This window comes from Macrobrachium nipponense, chromosome 6 (genome assembly GCF_015104395.2).
Source record: "Macrobrachium nipponense isolate FS-2020 chromosome 6, ASM1510439v2, whole genome shotgun sequence".
In the NCBI taxonomy this organism is placed as follows: Eukaryota; Metazoa; Arthropoda; class Malacostraca; order Decapoda; family Palaemonidae; genus Macrobrachium; species Macrobrachium nipponense.
In genome coordinates this window covers 133572079-133598649 of record NC_061108.1, presented here as the reverse complement: position 1 = coordinate 133598649, position 26571 = coordinate 133572079, and the positions used below count along the sequence as shown (strand labels likewise).

General features: G+C 42.5%; 2 protein-coding genes across 4 annotated transcripts in view; one reads left to right on the top strand and one right to left on the bottom strand.

Annotated features, from left to right (window-relative positions):
- Positions 1–653: 653 nt before the first annotated feature.
- Positions 654–2477, bottom strand: LOC135216648 (disks large-associated protein 5-like). Its single transcript, XM_064252032.1, has one exon. It carries the CDS (start codon positions 2475–2477, stop codon positions 654–656), a length of 1824 nt encoding a protein of 607 aa, XP_064108102.1.
- Positions 2478–3341: 864 nt separating this feature from the next.
- Positions 3342–26571, top strand: part of LOC135216259 (reticulon-4-interacting protein 1 homolog, mitochondrial-like) — a 38490-nt gene continuing 15260 nt past the window's right edge. For 2 of the 3 annotated variants that reach the window (XM_064251423.1, XM_064251422.1), the window contains exons 1-6: positions 3342–3455; positions 5217–5338; positions 6861–7032; positions 20591–20686; positions 20922–21061; positions 21167–21364. In XM_064251423.1, coding sequence (XP_064107493.1) covers positions 5219–5338; positions 6861–7032; positions 20591–20686; positions 20922–21061; positions 21167–21364 — 726 coding nt within the window. In that variant the 5' untranslated portion in view covers positions 3342–3455; positions 5217–5218. Of the gene's footprint in view, positions 3456–4804; positions 4857–5216; positions 5339–6860; positions 7033–20590; positions 20687–20921; positions 21062–21166; positions 21365–26571 lie in introns of those variants that run through there. The other variant, XM_064251424.1, reaches the window with a different exon arrangement.

Genomic DNA, 26571 nt, shown 5'->3' with positions numbered 1-26571 from the left:
TGGCCTGATGGCTGTTGGGTTGGAGACCCAGAGCATTGTAGGAGGGATCCGTGCTGGGGGAACACGAAGCCTCTCCCACTTTACTCAATGTATTCAACCCTGCAGCTATCAAGCTGGCCTGATGACTGTTGGATGTCAGACCCATTGCGTTGTTGGAGGGACTCATAATACTGGGGGAACATGAAGCCTCTCCTATTGAACTGGAGGTATTCAACCCTTCACTCGTGGGTCATTCTCTTTTCTGCCACCAGAATTTCCACACCATCTATGCTGCCATTTGCATCTGGTTGAGCTTGTTTAGCTTTAATTGCCTCCTTCATTGCCCTCTGTCTCTCCTCCAATAGTTTCTTGCGCACCTCGTTTCGTGCCTTTCCTTCCTCAGAGCAATTCTTCATAGCCTTTTTCATAACTTTTACTGGTTCCCTCTTCACAGGGCCTTTGGTGACATTGTTAGTGTTATATGTATTTGGGTCCTCTATCCATCCATTAGCTATAAGAACACTGACTTCTTTGAAAAGGTGGTGTACATTATCCACCTGAATGGACACCATGTCCCAAAATCCAGCCAGATCCTCAGCTATTATAATGGGTTCTTCACCCTTGGGCCCATCAATGTTTTGTTGACATAGGCCTCTGAACTGCTCTATCCTCTGCTAGATAAGGAGGCGTGCCTTTCCTGTTGCTGCAAGGACCTTTCCTTGTACCTCCTCGCTCATCTCTGGTTTAAAGGTTTCCAGGTCAGATTCAGCTTTATATATGATGCCTTGTAATTCAGAAACCTCTTTGTCAACTAACTGTAAGAAATGGTGGCCTTCCTTTTGTTTTTCCATTTCCTTTACTTTCTCATTAACTGGGCCACCTTCATCGCTCTTTGTACTTTTGTCCTCCTTTTCACCTGGTGAATTCTTCTGCACTTGGGATATTTTCTCTTCTGCCACAAGAATTTCCACTCCATCTGTGCTGCCATTTGCATCAGGCTGACCTTGTTTTGCTTTCATTGCCGCCTTCATTGCCTTACGTCTCTCCTCCAGTAGTTTCTTGCGGGCCTTATCTCTTGACTTTTGTTCCTCAGTGGAACTCTTCATTGTTTTGTTCATAACTTTTGCTGGTTTTCTCTTTGCAGGGCCTTTGGTGACATTATTTGTGATCTGTGTATTTTCGTCCTGTTTCCATCCATTAGTTTTAAGATCACCAATTTCTTTGAAAAGCCCATGAACTTCATCCACCTGAATGGATACCATGTCCCAAAATCCAGCCAGATCCTCAGCTATTATAGCAGGTTCATCACCTTTGGGCCCATCAATATTTTGTTGACATAGGCCTCTGAACTGTTCGACCTTCTGCGAGATAAGTAGACGCGCCTTTCCTGTTGCTGCAAGGACCTTTCCTTGTACCTCCTCGCTCATCTCTGGTTTAAAGGTTTCCAGGTCAGATTCAGCTTTATATATGATGCCTTGTAATTCAGAAACCTCTTTGTCAACTAACTGTAAGAAATGGTGGCCTTCCTTTTGTTTTTCCATTTCCTTTACTTTCTCATTAACTGGGCCACCTTCATCGCTCTTTGTACTTTCGTCCTCCTTTTCACCTGGTGAATTCTTCTGCATTTGGGTTATTTTCTCTTCTGCCACAAGTATTTCCACTCCATCTATGCTGCCATTTGCATCAGGCTGACCTTGTTTAGCTTTCATTGCCTCCTTCATTGCCTTACGTCTCTCCTCCAATAGCTTCTTGCGGGCTTCGTCTCTTGACTTTTGTTCCTCAGTGGAACTCTTCATAGCTTTTTTCATAACTTTCACTGGTTTCTTCTTCATAGGGCCTTTGGTGACATTATTACTGGTCTGTGTAATTAGATCCTCTTTCCATCCATTAGTTTTTAGAACACTGACCTCTTTGAAAAGGTGGTGCACATTATCCACCTGAATTGATACCATGTCCCAAAAGCCTTCTAGATCTGCAGCCATTATTGTGGGTTCTTCACCTTTGGGCCCATCAATATTTTGTTGACATAGACCTCTAAACTGTTCCACCTTCTGAGCGATGAGGAGGCGGGCTTTCCCTGTGGCTGCTAGGACCTTTCCTTGTACCTCCTCACTCATCTCTGGTTTAAAGGTTTCCAGGTCAGATTCAGCATTATATGTGAGGCCTTGTAATTCAGAAACCTCTTTGTCAACTAACTGTAAGAAATGGTGGCCTTCCTTTTGTTTTTCCATTTTCTTTACTTTCTCATTAGCTGGGCCACCTTCATTGCTCTTTGTCCATTCGTCCTCCTTTTCACCTGTTAAATTCTCCTGCAAATAGGTTATTTTTTCTTCTGCCACAAGAATTTCCACTCCATCTGTGCTGCCATTTGCATCAGGCTGACCTTGTTTAGCTTTCATTGCCGCCTTCATTGCCTTACATCTTTCCTCCAGTAGTTTCTTGCGAGCCTCATCTCTTGACTTTTGTTCCTCAGAGGAACTCTTCAGAGCCTTTTTCATAACTTTCAGTGGTTTTTTCTTCTCAAGCCTTTGGTGACATTATTAGCGGTCTCTGTAATTAGGTCCTCTTTCCATCCATTACTTTTAAGAACACTTATCTCATTGAAAAGGTGGTGTACATTTTCCACCTGGATGGACACCATGTCCCAAAAGCCTTCTAGATCTGCAGCCATTATAGTGGGTTCCTCAACTTTGGGCCCATCAATGTTTTGTCGACACAGACCTCTAAACTGTTCGACCTTCTGAGCGATGAGGAGGCGGGTTTTTCCTGTGGCTGCTAAGACCTTTCCTTGTACCTCCTCACTCATCTGTGGTCTGAAAGTTTCCAGATCTGTATTAGTTAAAGTTTTGGTGTCAATAATGTGCTTCAGCTACAAACGAAGGCCCGTGTTTTTTTATCATTCTTTTTTATTGTTGTTAGGGTAATTAGAATTATAAATACAGGTAGGCTGATAGAAATCAAATTATCTAGCTTACTGATCGCATTCATTCTTAAATTAGACATGTCTCTGAAATGACAACCAATCCTTAGCACATCAGTAATTTGTTTACCCCATGGTGATTTTTCCTATTCAAAATGGCCAACATTGTATCATTGTTTTTCTTCATTATGAATTATTGGGTTTTATGTTACATAATTAAGATTTGCAGACTACGTCTTGATGTGCATTCGTTCCCTACTGTGATGTGGGACTACCTTTCGAAGATGAAGGTAATTTATAAAGTATTGTGGTTAAAAAACAGCATTATATTATGTATAAAATAAGAAAATTAATTTTTCAACACCCCAGTTTAGAAAATATACTGTGGTAAACAGTTTATTATACGACTGTTAATTTAATTGTACCAGTTGAACGCACCCAAGTAAATATACATGTAAACAAGCCACTGTTCCGATCCGAACATCCCAGGCTCCCAGCCTCCCTCTCAGGAACACGACTTAATTTATCACCAATATCTTGTATTATCAAGTGACAGGTACTAATTGTAAAGTATTAGACTCACTGGCTGTAAAATTATAGCTTTATCCTAAAATTTATTGTAAAAGGAGCACAAAACTGCTGTAACTTTTCGTATGCTTTTGACCGACCCCTTCATAGCTAGGTAGTAGCCAAGGTAATAGCCTACTACCTAGTACTACCAGAAACCTCTTAAGCCAGGCTAGTGCACGAATAAAAAGAAAAGTATTTCGATGTAATTGTAATGTGTAAAAGTTGTGAGGAAACTTTAGTGATTGTAAAACAAAGAATTAAAGAGAAAGACTAATTGCCAAGTATGGTTACCACCAAGTATCATAGCTAGCCTATAGCCTAGGTACTAGGCAGTAGCTAGGGCTAAATAGGTAGGGTAGTTTACAGTTTGGTTGCCCAGGCCGCGTAACACCATTTTGCCCGATACGTTAATTTAAACTTCCCAACATGATGTCATTAGCACTAGTTTTATCCAAGGAGTTTTTCTTAGCTCTTACATTCTGAGAGTCGTCGAAGTGCCGCACTTATGTTAACTTTTGACAGCTTTCACATTTTTTCCAATTTGTCTGAATTTACCAGATATGTTAGGTCAGTTATTATTTTTTGGTAAAACTGAAGACTACTACTGTGGCCTGGATCTCGTTAGTCAAAGACCGTAACATTTAGGTACTGCCTTTTGCTCGTGTTATGTATATGCCTATTGTTTGTGTTTATGGTGTTTAGTCTTTTCCTCTATTTTTACATTCATCACAGCAAGTTACTGAATCACTAGGTGCGGTAGTAAGCTTCAGTTTTACCTTATTTGCTAGATGAGCAATGTATAATCTACGTAGTGACATTTATGATTTCCTTTGTTTGAGCCTATACTTCATAAATTAGATTTGTTATCACCATTAGAAGAGAGCAGTTGTCTATGTAAAGTGAACGAAGGATCATTTTTCTTATCCCTAAACTTGATTAATTGAGATCTGTAAGTTAACAAATAACATGGTTTTCTTTATTAGGGTTTGTATTAAGGAATTGATGCATATTGTTGGCATACCATGAAAAGTGGGATGAGGACCCCTGATTATACAAGGCATTTGGTGCAGTGTGAAATGAATAAAGGTTATCACGTAGGGCAGCACATAGAGGTCCAGTCTACACAAAATTTTAATTGCAGTATGCTAAATTTTCATGTACTGCATACATGTACATTAATCATACAATCAACGGTAACACACAAATATTGTTTAGGTTTGAGGCAAAGGCTTCCTGATATGATATGCTTTATTTAAATTACTTCACACCAACTAACTCCTGTTCTCATATTTTTATTAACATGAACTGAAGCATCCTTGGCTGTTTTTTGTACAGAAAATTACTACTTAGGCTGTAAGGAATGGGCTAGCAGTGAAACAAGAGAATGGTATGCAACAACCTTTGTACTATCATGTTTATAGTATTGTCATAGTACATTATCACTAAAGCCATTATGTACTTACATTTATAATCATATAATTTCAGTTATTCTTTTTGTCTTTTTGTTATTATTGCTTTAGACAATAACATTTCACACCATGAGGAAGGGAAATTACTTAGAAATTTGTTTGGCAAATAGTTGGAGAGAAAAGGGTGGTAGATTCCTGCATTAACCCTGGGGTTTTTGGAATTCATTATTCAGCTTTATCTCTGTTATAAGTTAGACATGGAGGACATAAGTGTATTTTAGGAATGTGAACACTTTTTTAATTTTTGTATTTTTTCTCTTCTTGGTGATGATATTCAGCCATGAGTGCAATGCAGAGGAGTCTTCTAAATATTATCCATGGAAAGACCAAGTGTTATCAAACATTTCTGAAAGCAAGACATTTATGCACAAGCCAGATAAAATTCAACATAGAAGCAGAGGTATGTACTGATATTTCATTAACAAATTTTTATATATCTGTGGATGATATATTTTGATATCAAAATGATTTATACACTTCATAATGAACTAGATATTCAAGATGAAGAATAAATAAAAGAGTTCTTGATATGTGAAATGTTACATGTACAGAAATAATATATACAGTACTTGTGTGATAAATTACTTTTTATTTAACACCTGTGTTTACTATAGGTATCTTTAAATAGCTGTTTCAATGGTTTATAGATTATGCAGATTGTAGATAAAGCTAGTTGGGCAATAAACAACAGGTTAAAATGATCAAAATTTTCCCATAGAAGGGAAATCCCATCCTTAACTGCCTTAATTGTCGATCATATTGTCATAACCTATTACTTGTTTACTTATGAATGTTAGAGGCTTTTTAGTTTATTTAGCTTTCATTCTACATACAGTATTCCGTAGCAAATACAAACGTTATGATGTGCAGTTGCTTTCAGCTTCCAGTAGGAATGAAAGTAAATCATCATATCATTTGATTTTCCAAAAAAAACATTTTAAATTTTAGAAGTACAAACTGATTAATAAGCCAGTTACTGTAACTGAGTAGCTGGGACACTTTCATCTGCAAGTGGTGGACACGGAGGTGGCTCTGAAATTTCCATTTTTGTACATATCTTCCATATTCATTCTGTCTCTGTCTCAAATACATCTCTTACGATATCCATATAGTTTCTAAAACATTTGAATCCAGGTACCTTGGCTGCAGTGAATTGTAATCTTTCTTGGTTGAATGGAAACATGCTTTTTGGGACTTCTTATGAGGCTATTTCCAACCTTGTAAGTGTGTCACTAAAAATGATAATAACATTAAGCCTTGAAGGTGTAGGGGAGATAGAAAAAGAAATCCTAGAGGTTGATGTCAGAGGTATGCTTGATCAGTAGAAAGAGCAAAATTCCTTAAGGAAAATTGTCAACATGTCTGAATACACTGGCAGATACTGAGAACAATATTTCTTTTTTTCTGGAAGAGGTACTTTAAGAGTCTTTATGGGCAGACAACCAAACTGAATTCTTCTTTAGAGTGTGTCTGTAAATGGGATCTGACATACCTGTAGACATTCATAAAGTTATAGAGTGTTTAGTACCAAAACAAATATGCTTTTTTCAAACAAACCTGTTAAACTTATAGTAAGTACCTTCCATTGTTTCTCACCTTGTCACTATTTATCAATTTATATTCCAAACAGAAAGGAAGAATAAAATGTAAGAAGGACAGTAAGTGGATGCACAGTAGATGCTAAGATGAGTATGGCATGTTTAGGATTTCCATGTCATAGAGGTAATACTGTACAGTATGTGATTAATGGGTTTGTATGAAAAACCTTTTGCTTCATTAAAATCATTGTACAGTGTACAATTACTTTTTGATAGGGCATTATGCAATTGAACCTATCATGTAGATGGTAAGTTCCCTTAATTACCATTGGTGGGGTTACGTCATGTCTGCAAATGTAACTTTTTCATTCTCTCCTTTCCAAGCCTTCTGAAAAAGCTGGATCATTTCGCATGAGGAGATGGCAATTCGACGGTTACAGTGGACTGGATGGCATTGTCTTAGCAAATGTACGTGTACCACCTATACTAAAACCTGGAGATGTTTTGGTTAAAGTTTCAGCTGCTTCTGTAAACCCCCTTGATACAGCAATGTTAGGTAAGTATATGGTAGAACCACAACTTACCAGACTCTTTGGGGTTTGGACTTTCTGATAAGTAACAAAGACCCTAAATTGTAGCCTGCAATTGAATATTTTCCAGGTATCTTACAGCTAACAGTAATTCCACATAGTTCCTAACCTAAACGAGCTCGTACTTTATGCTTACATTCAGTATAAGATATATATCTAAAAAAAGTATCGCATCTAAAATGTTACCATAGGGAAAAATAATCATTATAAGATAGCTGGTAAGTGCTACAATCATTTATGAACCTTTAGTCGGAAGAAATTACCTTGTTGGTTACATTTTGCATGATAAGTTATTATTTGCTATGATTCATATAATAAGGTATTCATCGTGTGTAGTATAACCAAACCTTATGGTCAAAACCTCATCCTGATTTTTGTGGCAACCTTCAGTACACTTGTTTAGAACATGATAATCAAAATATTTTGCTGGTCATTTTACTGGTTTCTTAGGTCCGGTAATTTCCTCAACCCTAGCAAATAATTCATTTTCATACATTCAACTTCCCTGTCAGATATATACTTAGCTATAGACTCCGTCGTCCCCGATAGAAATTCGAATTTCGCGGCACACGCTACAGGTAGGTAGGTCAGGTGATCTACCGGCCTGCCGCTGGGTGGCAGGAATAGGAACTATTACCTTCTAAGGACAGATTTTTCTCTATCGTTTGGACTGTAAACATACGTTTACGGTTCCTCCTGATTTGATTTTCGTGTTTCATCGCCATCGATCTTCTGGGCTGTCTTTTGCAGGGAAGTACTGAGTCTTTGGTTCGGCATACGCTTTTATTAACTTTTTAATGAATTTCGCTTCGAAATTTCGAAGAAAATACTAAGTGAAACTACCGAAATCATCGGTAGACACTCACGTAGTTTGCCATAAAGAGAATTATTAATATTATTCATTATTATATGTAATAAAGGTTACAACTTTATTAAGGAAATATTAAACTCTAATTTCCTACTTTAGGAAGTCAGAAAAGCATATAACTAGATACGCTTACTTTATAAGCTTTAATAGCGTTTGTGCTAACGAGCAGTTAGAGTATTAGCAGTACTAGTAGTTGTTGCATCCTCATCACCTTTTTACTCCTCAGAAACTACAAATTTATATATGCAAATTGAAGATAAATGGATAGCTCAAATGCAAGCTTTTAAAAGGTAAGAAGTGAATATAGTGTTCCCCCATTGCAATGGAGGGTGAGTCTGATCGGCTCTGTCTCCCTCCCAGGTCTAGACCTCTTCCAAGCTCACAAGCCCAGAGGAGAAGGAATGTCGACAACCGCAGGGGGGTTTCAGAGAATCCCCACCGATCAGGCGTCCCCTCGGCAGGTTCTGTAGAACGTCCCAGACTGCCAAGTTCGCCATTGGAAAGGCGTCCTAATGTAATGTGTTCCCCTTATTAGACGGATAAGGAGAAGAAAGTTTCAACGGCGTAGATTCAATGAAGATGCAAGATAATCTCGTCGTAGATATCGGAACCTCAGAGAGAGATCTTTCGATAACAGTTGCGGTAGAGGCATTGCCCTATCCTGTTTTTCGTCCCCCGTACAAATAGACGGAGGCTCTATCCATGGGGTTTGAAAGAGTTATTTCAACAAATTCCTCATCGGTACATTTATATGAAAATATATCTATTCTGAGAAGAACGAATTAGATATTAAAGAATATATGTTGATCGAATGAATTATGGATCTCGTTTAATGATTAAACATACATATATAATTTTTAAGCTTCTAGCTCCTCGGACATGAAGCGCCTGAAACGCCTGAAACAAGGCTCGAGGCGCCTGAAGAGCCTGGAACGAGGCGCAAAGCGTCTGAAGAGCCTGAAATGAGGCGCAAAGCGCCTGAAGAGGCTGAAATGAGGCTCAAAGCGCCTAAAGAGCCTGAAATGAGGCTCAAAGCGCCTAAAGAGCCTGAATCGAGGCGCAAAGCGCCTGAAGAGCCTGAAGAGAGGCGAAAAAAACGTCGGAGGCTCCTCAAAGGAGTCGCAAATCGCCTGAAGCTCCTGAAAACAGGCTCGGAGTGCCTGAAGCGCCTGAAACGAGGCGAAAAGCGCCTGGAGCGCTTGAAGCGCCTGAAACAAGGCTAAAAGCGCCTGAGGCGCCTGAAATGAGGTGCAAAGCGCCTGGAGCGCCTGAAACGATGCGCAAGGCTTCTGAAGCGCCTCAGATGAGGCGCAAAGCGCCTGAAAGCCTGAAGCGCCTGAAATGAGGAGCAAAGCGCCTGAGATGAGGCGCTAAGCGCCTGAAGCTATAAACCAGGATCTTCATCGTATATGGAGTTAGATCCTGATTCTGCGTAAGGTGAAAGACATTCGAGGATTTCTCCTGATAAGGACGGGAGTTGTTGCACAGGCGGCCGTCGCCCTTCTCAGGATAGTCTTAATGCAAGTAATGGCAAGAGCAAGATCGTTTTTTTTTTTTTTTTTTTCCTGGCGGGGACTCAAGATGTCGCACAGGCGGCCTTAGCCCTTGTCAGGTTAGAATCGGTACTGCTAAAAGCCCTTCACCTTACGGAAGGAGGCGCTCTCCTCCGGTTGCTCATTCTTCTCCCAACTTGATGGACAGGAAATGGAAGATAGATCGGAATTGGAAGCCAATAAGGGAGCAGGTCTCTCAGTTTATAAGACCTTAGCGACCTTTTTTTATTGAAAATTAGTTCATTACTAATAAGACGATATTAAAATCTTCCTCCTTCTAAAATAATGCAACCAACCATTTACAGAAAGAGTGGCAATCGTTTGCAAATTGAACAAGGTTCGTACGAGCTCTCATTCATTGATTAGAGGCTCTTCCAGATAATAGAGGCGTAGAATACGGCCTTATCTCCAAGAGAATAAAAATTTGAGGGATTCTCTTCGATCCGAGAGTTTTCATTGCGATCTCTTTCGACTAATGCTAATTCGTGTTTATTGACGAAAAGAACGGAGAGGGCAAAATTTCCATTCTCTCTCCGCATCGGAGAGGAAAGAATGTAGAAGGAAGACTTGCTGCATACGACTGCTGAATGACAAGTCATATACGCATACCATAGTTGCCTTTGTGGTTCGCTACGAAATTATCTATATCCTTACAGGATTTTCCTGGTAAGGACTTCGCTTAAAAGTTTGTTACGACAATACCTACTCAGCTTCGGTATTTAACAAAGGTTGTTTGGCTTAAATTGGCATTATTGAGAGCTTCCTTAGGCTCGGGAATAATTTTATTATATTCCTTCATTAAATGAAGTAACTGGCAACTCACGATGAATGCAGCCAGGCAGCGAGCGAGACGGCCGGGCTGTCATTGTAAGCGTAAGGCCAATACAGTACCATCCAGGTCTCGGTCATTACCAGTTGGTTGCATCTCTCTCTCCAACGGGATCGAATGGTTAACCGTATATTCCCCCTACAATCATGGACTTAGTCTCGAATGGAGGGGATAGTTAAGCTAACATAAATAAAATATTGTCTGCCTTTTGCTAAGAAGCTTTCAATAAGAAAGATATTATAACCTTTCAATGCTGTTTACCGTAGGGAACATTATTAAAGGATTCTAACACAGCAGAACATTATATAATGCTCTCATGCTTACGAAAGCATGGCTTATTAGAATACATGCTTAGTGAGAAGATGGATGTAGTAGAGAATTCACTTTAAGACTACGGTATGGTCAAGTCTTTCGAGAAACGCACACAACCTTTTTAGAATCAGATATTGCTCAAGAGAAGATGGATGAGTGGAATGGGAAACATTCTCTTCGTGGCAGAAATGGTTTCCCTGAATAGAATATACTACGTATATAAGAGTTTTTTCCTACTAAAAACGGAATTAACATGTGTAAGGATGTCGGGTACCATAAAGGCACAGATGTTCTGGTACATAACATAAAGAGTATTAGAAGAAAGCGCCGGTCTGAAGCGCCAACCTGGCACAATGAGCCAAGAGCACCAGCCAAGATATTTTCTCGTTTTAGCGAGTTATTAACATAAGAGTCCAGTAGCCTCTCAGACAGCACGCTCGGTAACGGCAAGATTCGTTCCTGATTTCGTTACCCATTTAATCACTTAGGCCAATTCCACGACTCTCTCATATCGCAAAGAGCATTGAGAATCTCTTTTTTTCGCTCCTGTTCGCGTTAACAAAGAGAACCTATTTGGAAAAAGAGGTTCGATGCAAGATTTTGCATGTCCGTGAGAACCTTCTCGATCAACGATAATAACTGTTATCATATGTCTAACATTTATTGCAAAGAGTTGTGAGAACCTACGGAAAGTCTTCTTCATAGATCTCTTAGCAAGGTAGAAGACGAACAGGCTTCCTATAGAATGCTTCCTTTTCCTCGAACCAAGAGAGGTAGCAATATACGCCATCTTTATTTTATAGAAAGGGGAATATACTATAGTCTTTTTTTCCCCTAAATATAAATATAAATATAAAATCTTTACAGAATTTAAGATAAAAGGCGTCAAAGAAAGAGAGGATAATACTTTATGCCTCATTTTGGCTTTAGAGAGGTTGGATTCACAGAGGTCACGTTCTTCTCACAGCATGTTTTTGGAAGTCTTTTCCAAGAGAGTCTGGATATTCTATCAGCATCTATTATTAAATGGACCTTAACAACCTCTCCACTCTGAGTCTGTCTGCATGCAGACTGACCAGAACTGGACATAAATGAGAGGATTTTTCAAGGTAGATGACAATAGTCATGGCCTAGACATAGAATTGCTGCAGATCGTGCTAGAGGGAATGAGGAAACTGTCCTCTTCCGATACCTCTGTGAACCACATAGCGGGTTTTTCTTCCCTTTCAGAGGGAAGAATCACCTTTGTATATATCTGCTATCAAAGAACGCAGTAAAAGGCTATACTCTGTCTCTACAAAGGGAATTGGAGATAGCAGAGGATTAAGATCTTCGGGATCTTATACGATATATACCTTAATATGACGAGTAGGATATCATGTACTTCTAATGGGATTTTTTTTTTTGTGGCCACAGATTCCATGTTCCGACAAGATGGAACTGCTCCTCATCAAACTTCTTTGAGAAATTTTTATGAGGGAATTCTTTGTTTCTCTGGGTCCTAAACGACCAAGAAGACAAGTGAATTTTTTGAGCATTGGAATCTCGCATCAGATTCTATGGAGACTAGACAATGGGTTCTTGCAGCATAGTATGTCTAGCAAAAGAACTGAAACCCCCTATTCCTGATTCAATGTTTTCAGATAGAGGTTTCGTTGTCCAGGCAGAGTACTTACGTTTTCATCTACAGTAGAATGGTTCAAACGTTTGCCTACAGAGTCTTTGGTATGCGATGACGGCTCGAAATGCTTCCCAGAAGGTGTTCAGAGGGATACAATAAAGAGCTAGAAATCAGGAGTACTCCCAATTTCAGCTCGGAGTCTCCTTCGACTTCCAGGCTTCTTCCCTTCCTTCGGGCAAGGATAGGGAAGATTCTGCAACGAGACACCCCTTCAACATGTAAGAAGAGATCTCGTGAGCACGGAAGTATTCAAGAAGGACCCTCCTCGGAGGAAGACTCTTATCTCTTGTACGGTTAAATATCCTATGGTCTACTGGATGTAGCTGATTACAATCACCTCCCCTTACCGGAGAGACCAAAAGCTCAAAGTGAAAGAATTTCTTCCACCCTTCTCCAGTCTCCTGATAAACGATTGTGGATGTTAAGGACTTTCGGACAATGTAGCGCCAATCAGGCGCCAAAATACCAGAACAGGCGTAAAGACGCCAGAGGAAGACAGTCCAAATAAACACTGTCATTGTCTGATGAGGAGAAGGAGCGTGCCTTCAGCCTGGCGCAGATGCGCTAGAGGCAAATAAATCGGAAAAAGTGTCCGATGTGGGCATCGCCAGTTTCCTCGAGACTCTTTAACAAGCTCGAAGCTCCAGCAAGTGGGGAGAAGTCAGCCAGGCGCGAGGCTCCAGGCAGGCGCAAGGCGCTAGCCAGGCGCCAGGCGCCAGGCAAGCAACATGCGCCAGCCAAGCGCGAGGCGTCAGACAGGCGCGAGGCGCCAGCCAGGCACAAGCCAGGCTCTAGGCTTCATCCAGAAGAGATCAATTTCAAAGAAAGCCCTGGTCTTCTTTGGAACAGTGTGATCTCTAAAGCACTTCTTAAGTAACTTGATGATGCCTTCAAACAGCTGTGAATTAAAAGCGCTTGAAGTGCGAGCTTTTAACAATTCTTGTTCTTTCCATAACAATATGTCGTGAGAGACATATTAGCTGTAATTTACGGGAGATGCAACTCTGTGTTGTCTTCTCTTTGCACGAAGGAGGTCAAGTTGACCTATGAGAGATCCTTCTCTCTTGGTTACGTGTCTACGGATACGTTGCTGGGATAGGGAGCCGACACTGATCCTTAACTAGTGAGTTAAAAAATTTTATTTTAACATAAGTATACTATTTTCTTTGGGTTATTTGAAATGAGTTTGGGGATAGCTCTTTTCAAATTAAGCACTAACCCTCGTGTTAGGATCAGGTGATCGGGATCGGTGTTGTGCTCCTTAATTATGCCAGTAGGCATAGGTGTTTTGTCATGTAAGTGGATAGGACCCCTTTGACAAATAACCATTAGATTCTGTCAAGTAAGTGGATAAGACCCCATTGACAGATCTACAAGAACGCTTAGCCATAGGTCACATCCTCGCTGAGGCTCTTGAGACGAAGCAGACTCCTAGCAATAGCTAGGAGGTCAACCCTTCGTCTAAACACATAGGAACCAAGGTTTTATTTATTTATTACCTACAACGTATGTTGTTTACCTGTCTAATCAGTAATTAGCTGTCTCTTACCCACCGCCAAAGGTGCCAATCAGCTAAGTATATATCTGACAGGGAAGTTGAATGTATGAAAATGATATTGTTATTGTACAATAAAGTTTCATACATACTTACCTGGCAGATATATACGATTGAATGGCCCACCCAGCCTCCCCTCAGGAGACAGGTGGAAGAGAAAAATCTGTCCTTAGAAGGTAATAGTTCCTATTCCTGCCACCCAGCGGCAGGCCGGTAGATCACCTGACCTACCTACCTGTAGAGTGTGCCGCGAAATTCGAATTTCTATCGGGGACGACGGAGTCTATAGCTAAGTATATATCTGCCAGGTAAGTATGTATGAAACTTTATTGTACAATAACAATATCATTTTTATGAAGGAAATTAAAAAGAAACATATTGTAAAATACACACTAAGAGGCAAAATATTGATACTAGCAATAAAAATGTTGAACTATAAGTCAGACCCAAGCAAGTGCCATCAGTTAGAATCAGTGAATTTATTGATGAATTAAAATGACAGAACCAGTAACAAACAAAGATATTACATTAGCATCAGGTTGATGATGTAACTTAGCCAGATCCAAAGCAATTAATGTATGGAACCAGTGGAATTGAAACAGGTTAGAGTACTAAATACTCAGTTTTGAATACTACAGTAAAACCCAATGAATGCCTTGTCACACCTGAACCCTCACCATAACTCTTGTGACTATCAAACTGTGTATGCTTTTTATGATTATTAGAAATATAACAACAAAAATAAAGGAAATAGGTACAGAAAAAATAACAAAAAGTCATAAGATGGTGAATTATGAATATTGTTTGATGGAAAGATGTTTTTGTCTTTGATGTCTAAATTTTTACAGTGGTCTGTTTTATGATAGTATCAGAATATTAACTTGCTTAGTTTTAGTTCCATTTGTGACAAGCCTGTGTGTGTCCCACTTTTCCCCTTCTTTCAGTTCTGATGCTTAGCTTACCACTAGCCATTCTAATCATTGTATAATAGAATATTCCTTTTTAAATATCTAACTTCCCTGGTTGTTACATATATATAGCTTTATCCCGCCGATTCGTCGCGCGCACGGCAGAAATTCAAAATTCGCGGCAATTGCCGATAGATGGTCAGGTGATCATACCTGTGCTCCCTCTACCCAGGTACTTGGAACCATTCCCATTTGTCCTCAGAAATTCCCTGCCGTCGTTCTAGCAACACGTTGGAAATTCGCTCTACTTTGTTTGGGTTTGCTTTGGCTACAAATTGGTGAAGTACCCATTGCTTGGTTTTTTGGTTGATGGCTTTCACTGATATTGGATTTTCCTTGATTTCTTTTTCACACGGATAAGATAGATTTTGTTGGTTTCCGACTTGGACTGTTTATTTTAGCTTGTTTTCTGGATTTTCAAGATGGCTGACTCTGTTGTTAGAATGTGTGTGAAGGGGTGCAAGACCCGGCTTCCAAAAGCTGCTCTTGATCCCCACACAGTTTGTAAGAAATGCAGAGGGCATGTGTGTACATTTGATAGCAGATGTAATGAGTGTGAAAGTTTGTCGGAGAGAGAGTATGATCGCTATGTGAGGCGATTGGAAAAGGACAGAATTAGGAGAGCTAGATCTTCGAGTGTTCTGTCAGCTAGGTCTTCTGATAGTCAAGTCCTTTCTAACTTGTCTAATACTAATATTCTTGATCCTAGCCCTAAGGTAGTAGTACCAGACCCACCTGTGGAGTTGGAGGTAAGTGAGCCTACTATGAAGGATATTATGGCTGCTATTTCTGCCTTGGGTGTTAAAGTGCAATCCCTTACTTCGGATAGGGAAGTGATGTGGGGGGCAGTGCGTGATTTGCATCGCAAGTTTGGGGACAGTGCTAGTGCAGTAGAGGGTGCGTCCGTTCATGTCTGTCATGCTCCTAGCCCTAGACCTCTTCCATGCTCCCCAACCCCTGGGAGAAGGAACGTCAACAGGCTAAGGGAGGTGAGAGATGTTGAACAGCGAGCGGACGTCCCCTCGAGCGATCCTGTTGACGCATCCCAGAACGCTCCCCCTCGCCGTAGGAAAAGTGAGATGAGGAAGTATTCGTCATCCTCGGACGACGCAAGACCCAGACGCGGTTGGCGACAACCTCAAGAATCGAGACCTCTCATGAGACGCAGGTCTCCCTTTACGTTCCAGCAACCCTCTTGTAGCAATTGGAGCTCTCCGGAAAGATTCCTGTCGGAGGAGGACGACGCGTCCGCGCCTAAACAGAGGTGTAGGACGCATAGCTCTTAGGAGGAAGAAGACATGCACATTATGTCAGTTCACACTTCTCCCCCTCCCCGGATTGGGAGGTGTTGCAAGGGACGTCACCACCCCTTCGCCAGAAGACCCCAACTAAAGTCTCCGAAGCTGTAGACGTACGTGCAGGCAGCGTTCTTGTCAGAGCTTCAGCAGTCCATTACGTCTCTGTTTGACGTTTACAAGTCGCAAGGACTAAGAGAGGAAGCACGCAAGAAGGAACCTAAGGACGTCAACAGACCCAGGAAGAGGATAAGACCGGAGTTAGGACAGCGAGACGCTAACAGCCAGCAAGACGCAAACTCGCTGCAAGTTGCAGCGCTCATAGACGCTCCCTCGCAGCAAGCTGGATGCGTGACGGGAGGTGACAAGGATCGTGATGCTCCCTCGCAGCATGCTGGACGCATGCATGACGCACGCAAGCAGGACGATGCGCGTGATTCCCCCACTCGTTCAACATCGGAAATCGCCAATCCTTTGGAAGAGATCTCAGAGGAGGAGACGCAAGAAACTTTTCATGCGGCGGATATGAAAAGATTACTTGCGGTACTGGCGGACTTATATCCGAATGATTTTCAGCAGGCTGTACCTCGGAGCCCGCCCTCGCAATTTATGAAGAGTAGACCCCAGAAGTGTTCCTCCTTCAAGAAGACAGTTTTAGCCAGATCGGTGAAGAGGGCTTTTTTGACGCTGAACGAATGGATTTTGAAGAAAAAGGAACAAGGAAGGACAACCTTTTCTTTCCCCCTGACGAGATAGGCTTCTAGATCTAGCGTGTGGTACGAGACTGGGGAGGCTCTCGGCTTGGGAGTTCCTGCCTCCTCTCAAGGGGACTTCTCCAGACTCGTAGACGCCTCGCGTAGAACAGCCATGACTAAGGCCAAAGTTATGTGGTCCACATCGGAAATAGACCACTTGCTGAAAGGCGTCTTCAGGACAATTGAAGTCTTCAGCTTGATGGACTGGACTCTCGGAGCCCTCGCAGATGTTACGGACAAGGAGAATGAGACGCAAATGCACCTTATTGCCTGTCTCGATAAAGCTGTGAGGGACGGGACGGTCGAACTCACAGCCCTTTTCACAGCAGGTATTATTAAGAAAAGAGCTATGCTGTGTTCTTTCCTGTCGTCAGGAGTGACTCTCGCTCAGAGAGCAGAGCTCTTGTTTGCTCCCTTGACCAAACAGCTCTTCCCTTCAGAGCTAGTGAAGGACTTATCGGCAGCTCTTGCGCAACAAGCAACGCAAGATCTGATTACAAGGACTGCGAGGAAAGTTCTTCCGGCAAACTTTTTAGCCAGGAAAGAGAAGGAAGCTCCTCCCACGTGTCAGCCCTTTCGTGGGAGAACCCTCTCGAGAGGAACCCAGAGAATGGCTGCTGGAGGACAACCTCGTAAAAATCCCAAACAGCAACCAAAACCCAAAAAGTGAACACAACAACCTCCGGACACAAGTGGGAGCCAGGTTATCCCACTACTGGCAAGAGTGGAGCCAAAGGGGAGCGGACGACTGGACAGTCGAAGTACTGAAAGAAGGATACAAAATCCCCTTCCTAAGGAAGCCTCCTCTTTCGCCAGAGCCGTTAGAGTTGACAGCTACATACTCGGGGAGCAAAGCAGCAGCTCTTCAAGAGCAGGTAAACCAGATGCTGTCAAAAGCAGCAATATAAGTGGTAGAGGACCCCTCGTCAGAGGGATTTTACATCAGACTATTTCTGGTACCCAAGAACTCAGGGGGTTGGAGACCCGTTCTGGACGTGAGCAAAGTCAAGTTTGCCATGGAGACATCTGTGTCAGTCCTAGCAGGCACCAGATAAGGAGACTGGATGGTGTCGATAGACCTGCAGGACTCGTATTTTCACGTCCCAATTCACCCGAACTACAGGAAATATCTGAGGTTTGTACATCACGCAACAACATATCAGTTCAGAGCACTTTGTTTTGGACTAAGCACGGCTCCTTACGTTTTCACACGAGTGGTATCGAACGTGGCTCTCTGGTTACATCTGAAAGGGGTACGAATATCGATGTACCGGGACGACTGGCTAATTAGAGCCAGGTCGCAAGAAAAGTGTCTGGAGGATCTACAAGTGACAATGACTATGACGCAACACCTGGGACTGGTAGTAAATCTTGCCAAATCACAGCTGATGCCTTCACAAGACATCATCTACCTGGGGATGAGGATTCAGTCAGTAGTTTTTCGGGCTTTTCCAGCCCCAAAACGCATTCTAGAATGCTTAAAAAAGGTGAAGCTCTTCCTAGGGAGATGGACCTGCTCGGCGAGGGAATGGATGAGTCTGCTGGGGACCCTCTCCTCAATCGAGCAATTCGTCTCCCTGGGAAGACTACATCTACGTCCACTTCAGTTCCATCTGTCAAGATATTGGACAAGAGACCAAGACCTAGAGACGTGGATTCCGATCCCTCTGGGAATCAGGAATCAGTTGAGTTGGTGGGACGACCCGAACAAACTACAAGAAGGCTTCGAACTCCAACAGAAGAACTCCGGCCTACTATGAGATTCAGGGTCTCTGTAACACGGTTTTTTGGACTTTGCTCCTTGTCAAAGCATCGGATGTAGCTGAAAGTTGACATATGTATATTTTACAACCACACACAAATTTTGTCAGCATTATCAATAACCTAAACCCTGTAGTTTTAATTTTTATAGAGTAAAAATGATCTAGCCGACGCCATGGCCAATGATTACGAGCCAAGAGTCGAAAAACATTCATTACGTAAGCAAGGTAAACAAACACCTTTTGACTAAATGTTGCCCCGCCCATCCATCAGAAAGAAATTCCATCGGCTCTGAAACCCAAAGACTTTATGAATGGCGGAACGATACATAGGTGTGGGTGGGGTATCAGTGCTAGCGTAGTAATACTACTGTATGAATTAAACGTTTAGGCCAACTGCTGATATCCTTGAGGATCATTTAGCACTTCTTACAACTACTCGAGAAATTAGTTTTTATAGCCAGAAGTTAAATTTTCTAATCCAACAATGCCCATGCTAGCCTTCAGTGCTATCCTGAATTATAACGAGGCGAATGTGGGTGGAGCCTCATGAAGTCACCATTCTAACGATAATTATTGGTGGAAGTTTAAAGCCAATATACGGTACCAGCTATTTTTTTTTAGTAAATAGGTAGATAGCCAATAAATAAAAATTGCTTGACATTGGATATAGCAGTTATCAAATCAAGCTTGTCTACTATGTTTTTGATAATTACCAACTATTCCCTACATCTTGTCAATCTGATTGTGACCTATAAAGTAGACTGTAATTTCTTTGGAAACTTATTTTGGGAGTTAGACTAATAATCGAAGTGTTTTTGTATTTATTAACATATTTTGTTGGTTTGTTCATTATGACAATTATCAGTGGAGAGGTTCCAGAGTTCATAAAGGTGTACTGCTTTGCTTGTATTTAAATTTGTATGTCATTGTTGCCAGAGGTTTAGCCTTCGTTACGTATAGCCAATCATCCAGAGGGAAAGAGGGAAGAAATGCTGTCATAAGTTACGTAACGAGTGCGTTTGAAACCTTTTCTCTGAGTAAGTTGGCCCGTCTTCAAAAAAGGTCACTTTTACATTATAAGTACCAAATTTATTCAACCTACGTAGTGCAGAATATACTCAAAATTTATGTGTTGATGTAATATGTATTCTGAATAAGCGTTATATTTATGAAATGCATAGATAAAAAGTTATTGCGAAAAAACCGTGTTACAGAGGCCCTGAATCTCATAGTAGTGTTGTATTCATACGCATCGGACGTGGGGTGGGGTGCAACACTCGGGAAGGGCGAGACCTCGGGTCTATGGGAAGACCATCAGAAGAAATGGCATATAAACGTGAAGGAACTGGTGGCCATTCATCTAGCGCTAATACACTTCCAGGAGGAGGTCCAGAACAAGTTAGTACAGGTCAACGCAGACAACACCACAGCGTTGGCCTACATCAGGAAACAGGGAGGCACTCGTTCGGATTCCCTTTACGAGGCAGCAAAAGATCTCCTGCTGTGGGCAAAAGCGAACAATATAACTCTGATAACCCGCTTCATAGAAGGAGAGAAGAATGTCAGAGCGGATCTTCTCAGCAGAGGAAGACAGGTTCTCACGACAGAATGGACCCTACATCACGAGGTGTGCAGCAGGCTTTGGAATCTGTGGGGAGAACCTTCAATATAGACCTCTTTGCGACGCAGAGAACAAAGAGGTTACCTGTTTACTGCTCTCCAGTCCCAGACCAGGAAACAGTGGCAGTGGACGCCTTCCTCATGGATTGGGAGGGACTAGACACGTACGCCTTAATCACTTACAATCAGGACTTAGTTAACTTCAGTTTAGGGATCAAGAGATAAAGAAAATAAAAGATTAGTATCTGTGGAATATAAAATGTATTTAGATGACTGTATTTATCTTTGGAGAAAGCAATAACATAGATTTTATTAAATTTTTCAGGTGGTTATGGCAGTGGCATGCTGAATATAATGCGGATGATGAGTCAGCTTGAGCAAGGCATAGCTGACATGAATCACATTGAATTTCCTTTAACAGGTATACTAAAACTTTGGACTAATGTTATTAAATTTAGTGGTATAGCAGCACCTCTAGGCATAAGTAATTGAAATGTAGAGATGTTGGTCAGGAAATGCCATGTGGTTAAAATTTTGATGTTCTGTATTTTTAGTAAAATATCTTATATGGCATATTGTATGTTTTAGTGCTACATTGTTTGTACTTCTTTTGATTCTTTTGAGTTATGATATTCAGTTCCTTTGTTTTTTTCCAGTGGGGCGGGATTTTGCTGGTGAAGTTGTAGCTATGGGCCATGGCGTTACAGATATGTCAATTGGAGATAAAGTGTTTGGTGTCGTTAGCCCACATTGTCAGGGATCTCATGCGGAGTATGTTGTCACGTCATCATCAAACGTAAGTTTTTGTATATGCACCATATATGATATACATGTATAGTGAATATACTGATACTTGATTAAGCTTAACGAAACTCTCTAATGATAAAATTATCTATCTTAGGTGACAAGCATACCAGAAGGAATCAGTCCAGAAGATGCTGCAAGTTTACCATATGTAGGCCTAACTGCTTATAGCGCAACTGTTATCAGTGGATTGCTTACCCCTGGTAGAGCTCTTGGAAAACGTGTTTTGATCCTTGGGGCATCTGGAGGTGTTGGAACATTTTTATGCCAGATGCTGTCTGGATGGGGTGCAGAGGTAGGTAACTAAATCTCTTCTATTTTTAAATTACCATTACACTCAGTATTTGATGTTATTTCTATTACACAAGACCAACTCAGGAAACAGCTGATGGTTGGCAGAAATGATTTACCAACTTGTAGAATGTATCATCTGCACATTTAAGTCAAATTTATGGTATAAAATTCCATGACATTATTAGTTCAGATTTTGAACTCGCCAGAGGTCTAGTTGACTAGCCCTTGTTTTGATGTTAGTGATACAGAATCCCAATCAGTTGGTAAAGTCAGCCAATACCTGATTTAATACATAGATAATTTTGGCTGCTAATTCAAACAGTTTCCCATATATAACAGAAGTGTACTGCTGTTTTTATAGTTCCTTACAACAGTACACACTCCTCTGAATTGTCTATAGTACGTAGTTTCTCCTTTTGTTAGTTACTGTCCCGGATTGGAACATGCTTAATCTGGTATTGAGGGTAATTCCTGTAATAAATTTATTGCATTCATTGATGATTGATGGTAAACCTTGTAATGAAATCATCACTTTCATAGATGACAGTTATCATTATTTTTATTGACAAATTATTATTTTTATTGTTGTTGAAAATTATAGCTGTTTTAGTTGATTGTTCAGTTATTGTTTTCCTTCCATTTGTTTGATGGGGAAATAGAAATTCTCCAGTGTTCTTGGATGAGTTTGTTTGTTGTCCAGTGTTTCATGTGGTTATGGAAAAGCAGGTAATGTCAAGAAACACAAAGTGAATTTTCCGTCTTGGCAATGTTGCTACATGTACTGAATTATGATTGGCTGGTGGCAACTCTCAAATGTTATATGTCATGTGGACTTTCTTGACCTCTCACATGTTAGGAATACTGGGATGATGCTGGTGTTGAGCAGATCACAAAAATATTCAGCCTACTAACTAGTCTGACAAGTTGGATATGTTTGGAGGAGGAGGCTGGTGCCAGTAGTCCATTATGTGGTACATATAGATTATATTGTTTATTCTCCTCATGACAGTGTGGAAAGAAGTTTTACTTCTCAAATAACATTCATTGTCAGTTTTAGCTATGTAAATACAGTACTTCATGGAGTCAGAGGTGTTGCCTGATTTGGGTGAAGTCTGTTTTGTCAATGCCATTGGTGATTATTTAGACGGAAAGTAATGAATATATGAATTAGTATGCAGCATTACTGTTTATTTTAGTATCAAAACTTACAGGAACTCTGGTTACAAAAATATCAGTAAAAGGGAGACACCAGCTCTTACATTTTTCAGCTGTGAAATTAAAGTTTGTTCGTGAAACTTACCTGTCAGATATATATATAGCTGTATTCTCTGAAGTCCGACAGAATTTCTAAAACTTACGACACACGTAGTGGGAGTTGGGTGGTTAGTACCCATTCCCGCCGCTGGGAGGCGGGTATCAGGAACCATTCCCATTTTCTATCAGATTTCTTCTGTCGCCGGTGTCGTAAACAATGTTTACACACCTCCGCCTCAGGATTTTGGAAAACTTTTCATTGGCTTGAGTATCCTCTTGACTTTTTGGTTTTTTGGTTTTGGATCGATATCTTGGCATACGTGACTTTGGACTGTTTTGAATTTGGCTTGGTTTTTTTCCTTAAATATGTCTGGATCTAGTTCGGCTAGCGCCAGGGTGTGCTTGAAAGTGGAATGCAAGGTTAGGCTACCAAAAGCCTTGGTTGATCCTCACACATTGTGTAAAGGGTGTAGGGGGCAAGAGTGTAAGTATGATTTGCACTGTAATGAGTGTGAAAGCTTGGATGATTTACAATGGAAGACGTATGAATCCTACGTAAATAAATTAGAGCGTGATAGGATCAGGAGGTCTTCCTCCAGGAGTAAGTCGGGTAGCAGACAGGGTCTTAATGTATCCCCTTCTAACCCTCCTTTAGATTTTGTGTCTCCTAACCCCGTAGTGTTGCCTTCGGGCCCTCAAGTGGTGTCTGCGGAGGGTAATGCCCTTTCGCTTATTCTGGATTCATTGAAGACGCTTGAATCTAAAGTGCTTGCCCTTGAAAACAGGCAAACTAAGTGCAGTGATAGTGCCCCTAGTGAAGTGGAGGGGGCGTCAGATCGGCCCTATAGCGCCTCTAGGCTGGGACCTCTGCCGGACTCCCAGGACTCAGGGAGAGGGCATGTCGAAGGCCGAAGGAGGGTTACGGGGATCCCCCACCGATCTGACGTCCCTTCAGCAGTTCATGTGGACGCTTCCCAGGCTGCTAAGGAGCGTGCTCAAGCACGTATCCTGAGAGATTGTTTCTCGTCTTCTGACGCGTCCTCCCCGCGCAAGGGGTGGGAATCTCGTCCGGATTCGCGACCTTTGAAGAGGACTCTTCAAGATCTAGACGCTTCACGTCATGCTGTGTCTGAGTGGCATTCTTCTCCGGAAAGCGTAGCATTTCCGCCCCAGAAGAAGTCTAGGACGTCATCGGATGATGACGCCCTCGAGCGCCCCAGTCGCTCTAGAGCCAAGGCTGTTCCTGGGAGAAGGAAGAAGGCGTCCCCTCGCCCCTCACCTTCTCACAAGCGCAGCTCGTCTCCGCGTAAGGAGACTTCTCAGACGAAGATCATCATTGCTATGCAACGGCAACTGGACGCTTTACTTAAGCAGAAGGAGACGGTTCCTCGTCGCAAGAAGGACGATAGACTTCCGATCAAGAGAACAAGACAGTCTTCTCCACCTGCGCCTCTTTCGTCCCCGTCTCCTGATATTTTGCCCTCTAGGCTTCGTTCTGCTCCCCAGGGTTCGTCTAGAGGTGACGGTAGACGTCAGGTTAGAGAGAGATCCCATCATGCTCCTCTCTCTTCTCGTCAAGAAGACGCTCGGCATTCCGACTTCGACGTTTCTGCTGGCGACGAGTTTGTTGCTGTCGAACGGACTTCAATGCGTTCTGCCCCTCTTCGACATGAGCGTGTCGACGCTCAACGGGACGCTCGTCGGGTAGCAGACCAGGTTTCTTCGCGGGACGTTCGTAAGGACGCTTCGCTGGACGTTAGAAGAGTCGCTACGTTGGATGCTTCTTTTGACGCTTCGCTGGACGCTCGGTCGGACGCTGATTTGGACGCTCGGAAGGACGCTAGGTTGGACGCTCAGCTGGACGCTAGTAGACGTTGTCGTAAGAGCTCTGTGGACGCGAATGTGGAAGTTCGCTATCACTCGGATGATGTTCCCGAGGCTTTGGCTGACGCTTCACGTCTGCCTACTTCTTCACATTCTCCTCAAAGGGTGATACCTGACCCTGTGACTGTTAAGGATCCGTTACCCTCTTCTTCTCGTCATCGTTCGGACATGAGACTTGGAGCGAAAGGACTTTTGCCTCTTCCGTCGGATTTTCACTCGGGTAAGGAAGAAGGAGAACTAAGCGGTTCTTCTGAGGATGTTGACGAAGAACAACCTTCGACGTCGGCTTCGTCAAACTACCAAGTATTGGCACGGCTACTTCGTGATTCGTTTGGTGATACTTTCCAGCCTTCTGCCCCTCCTTCTCCTCCTTCACAGTTTTCGTCGTCGAAAACAAGTAAGACTCCAGGTTTCGTGAAAATGAAGACGTCTTTGTCTACTAAGAGAGCTTTCCGGAAGGTTAACGCCTGGATGGAGTCTAGAAAAGCAAAGGGAAGGACTACTTTTGCCCTGCCTCCGTCTAGACTTAGCGGTAAGGCAGGGATGTGGTATGAAACAGGCGAAGATTTAGGATTGAAGGTTCCTACGTCTGCTCAAGGAGATTTCGCCAGCGTGGTTGATGCCTCAAGGAGGTCCCTTTTAGCCTCAGCTAAAGTGTCATGGACGACTTCCGAACTGGACCATCTTTTGAAGGGACTGTTTAGGTCCTTGGAAGTCTTTAACTTCTTAGACTGGTGTCTCGGAGCTTTAGACAACCAGTCTCGTAAGCCAGACTCGATCAGCTTGGGGGAGCTGTCCAGTATATTGTCATGCATGGACAAGGCCGTCAGGGATGGCTCAGAGGAGTTAGCCTCTCATTTTTCAGCAGGCATGTTGAAGAAAAGGTCGCTCAATTGCAACTTTGCGGCTAAGTCTGTTTCTCCCTCACAGAGGACAGAACTTTTGTATGCGCCCTTCTCGAGTCATCTCTTCCCCCAGGCTATGGTGAAGGATCTGGCAGTTAGTCTTCAAGAAAAAGCCACTCAAGACCTGTTGGCTCAGTCGTCGAGACGTCCGGCTGGCCCTTCCACGTCTTCAGGAGCCCAACCGTTTAGAAAGCAGAAGCCCTTTCGTGGAGGGACTTCCGCTAGATCGTCACCCCGAGGAAGAAGCCTTCCTAGAGGTAGAGCCCCGTCTAAGTCTAGGGGCAAGAAGTGAGAGATCGTTCCTTCAGCCACCGGTAGGAGCCAGGCTGCAGTTGTTTGCAGAGGCTTGGAGAGAAAGAGAGGCGGACACCTGGTCTCTAGGCGTCATAGAGAAGGGGTACAAGATCCCTTTCATAAAGCCGCCCCCGCTGACTTCCACTCCCAGGGACTTGTCCCCGTCGTATTCTCAAAGAAAACGGAGGATACTTTTCGACCTGCTCGAGCAGATGCTCGAGAAACGAGCAGTGGAACAGGTTTTAGACCTGGCAACGCCAGGATTTTACAACAGATTGTTTCTTGTACCGAAACAATCGGGAGGGTGGCGGCCGGTCTTGGACGTAAGTCGTCTAAACTTCTTTATAGAAAAGCAGAGGTTCAAGATGGAGACTCCTCAGTCAGTTCTGGGGGCCTTAAGACCTGGAGATTGGATGGTATCACTCGACCTGCAGGACGCCTACTTTCACGTCCCGATACATCCCCAATCGATGAAGTACCTTCGGTTCGTCCTGAAAGGGAAGGTCTTTCAATTCAGGGCTCTTTGTTTCGGACTGAGTACGGCCCCATTTATCTTCACCATCTTAATGAAGAACGTGGCAAGGTGGCTCCATCTTTCCAACATCAGAATCTCGCTCTATCTGGACGACTGGCTCATACGAGCCTCCTCGCAGACCCGGTGCCTGAAGGACATGCAAACGACTCTGTCTTTAGCTGCGTCCCTGGGACTTCTGGTGAACTTCGAAAAGTCACATCTGACCCCAACACAGTCTATCGTGTATCTGGGGATTCAGAGGCTTTTCGGGCTTTTCCGTCCCAGGAACGTCAGCAACAAGGCATAGAAAAAGTGTCAGCCTTTCTAGGGAAAGATTCATGCTCGGTGAGGGAATGG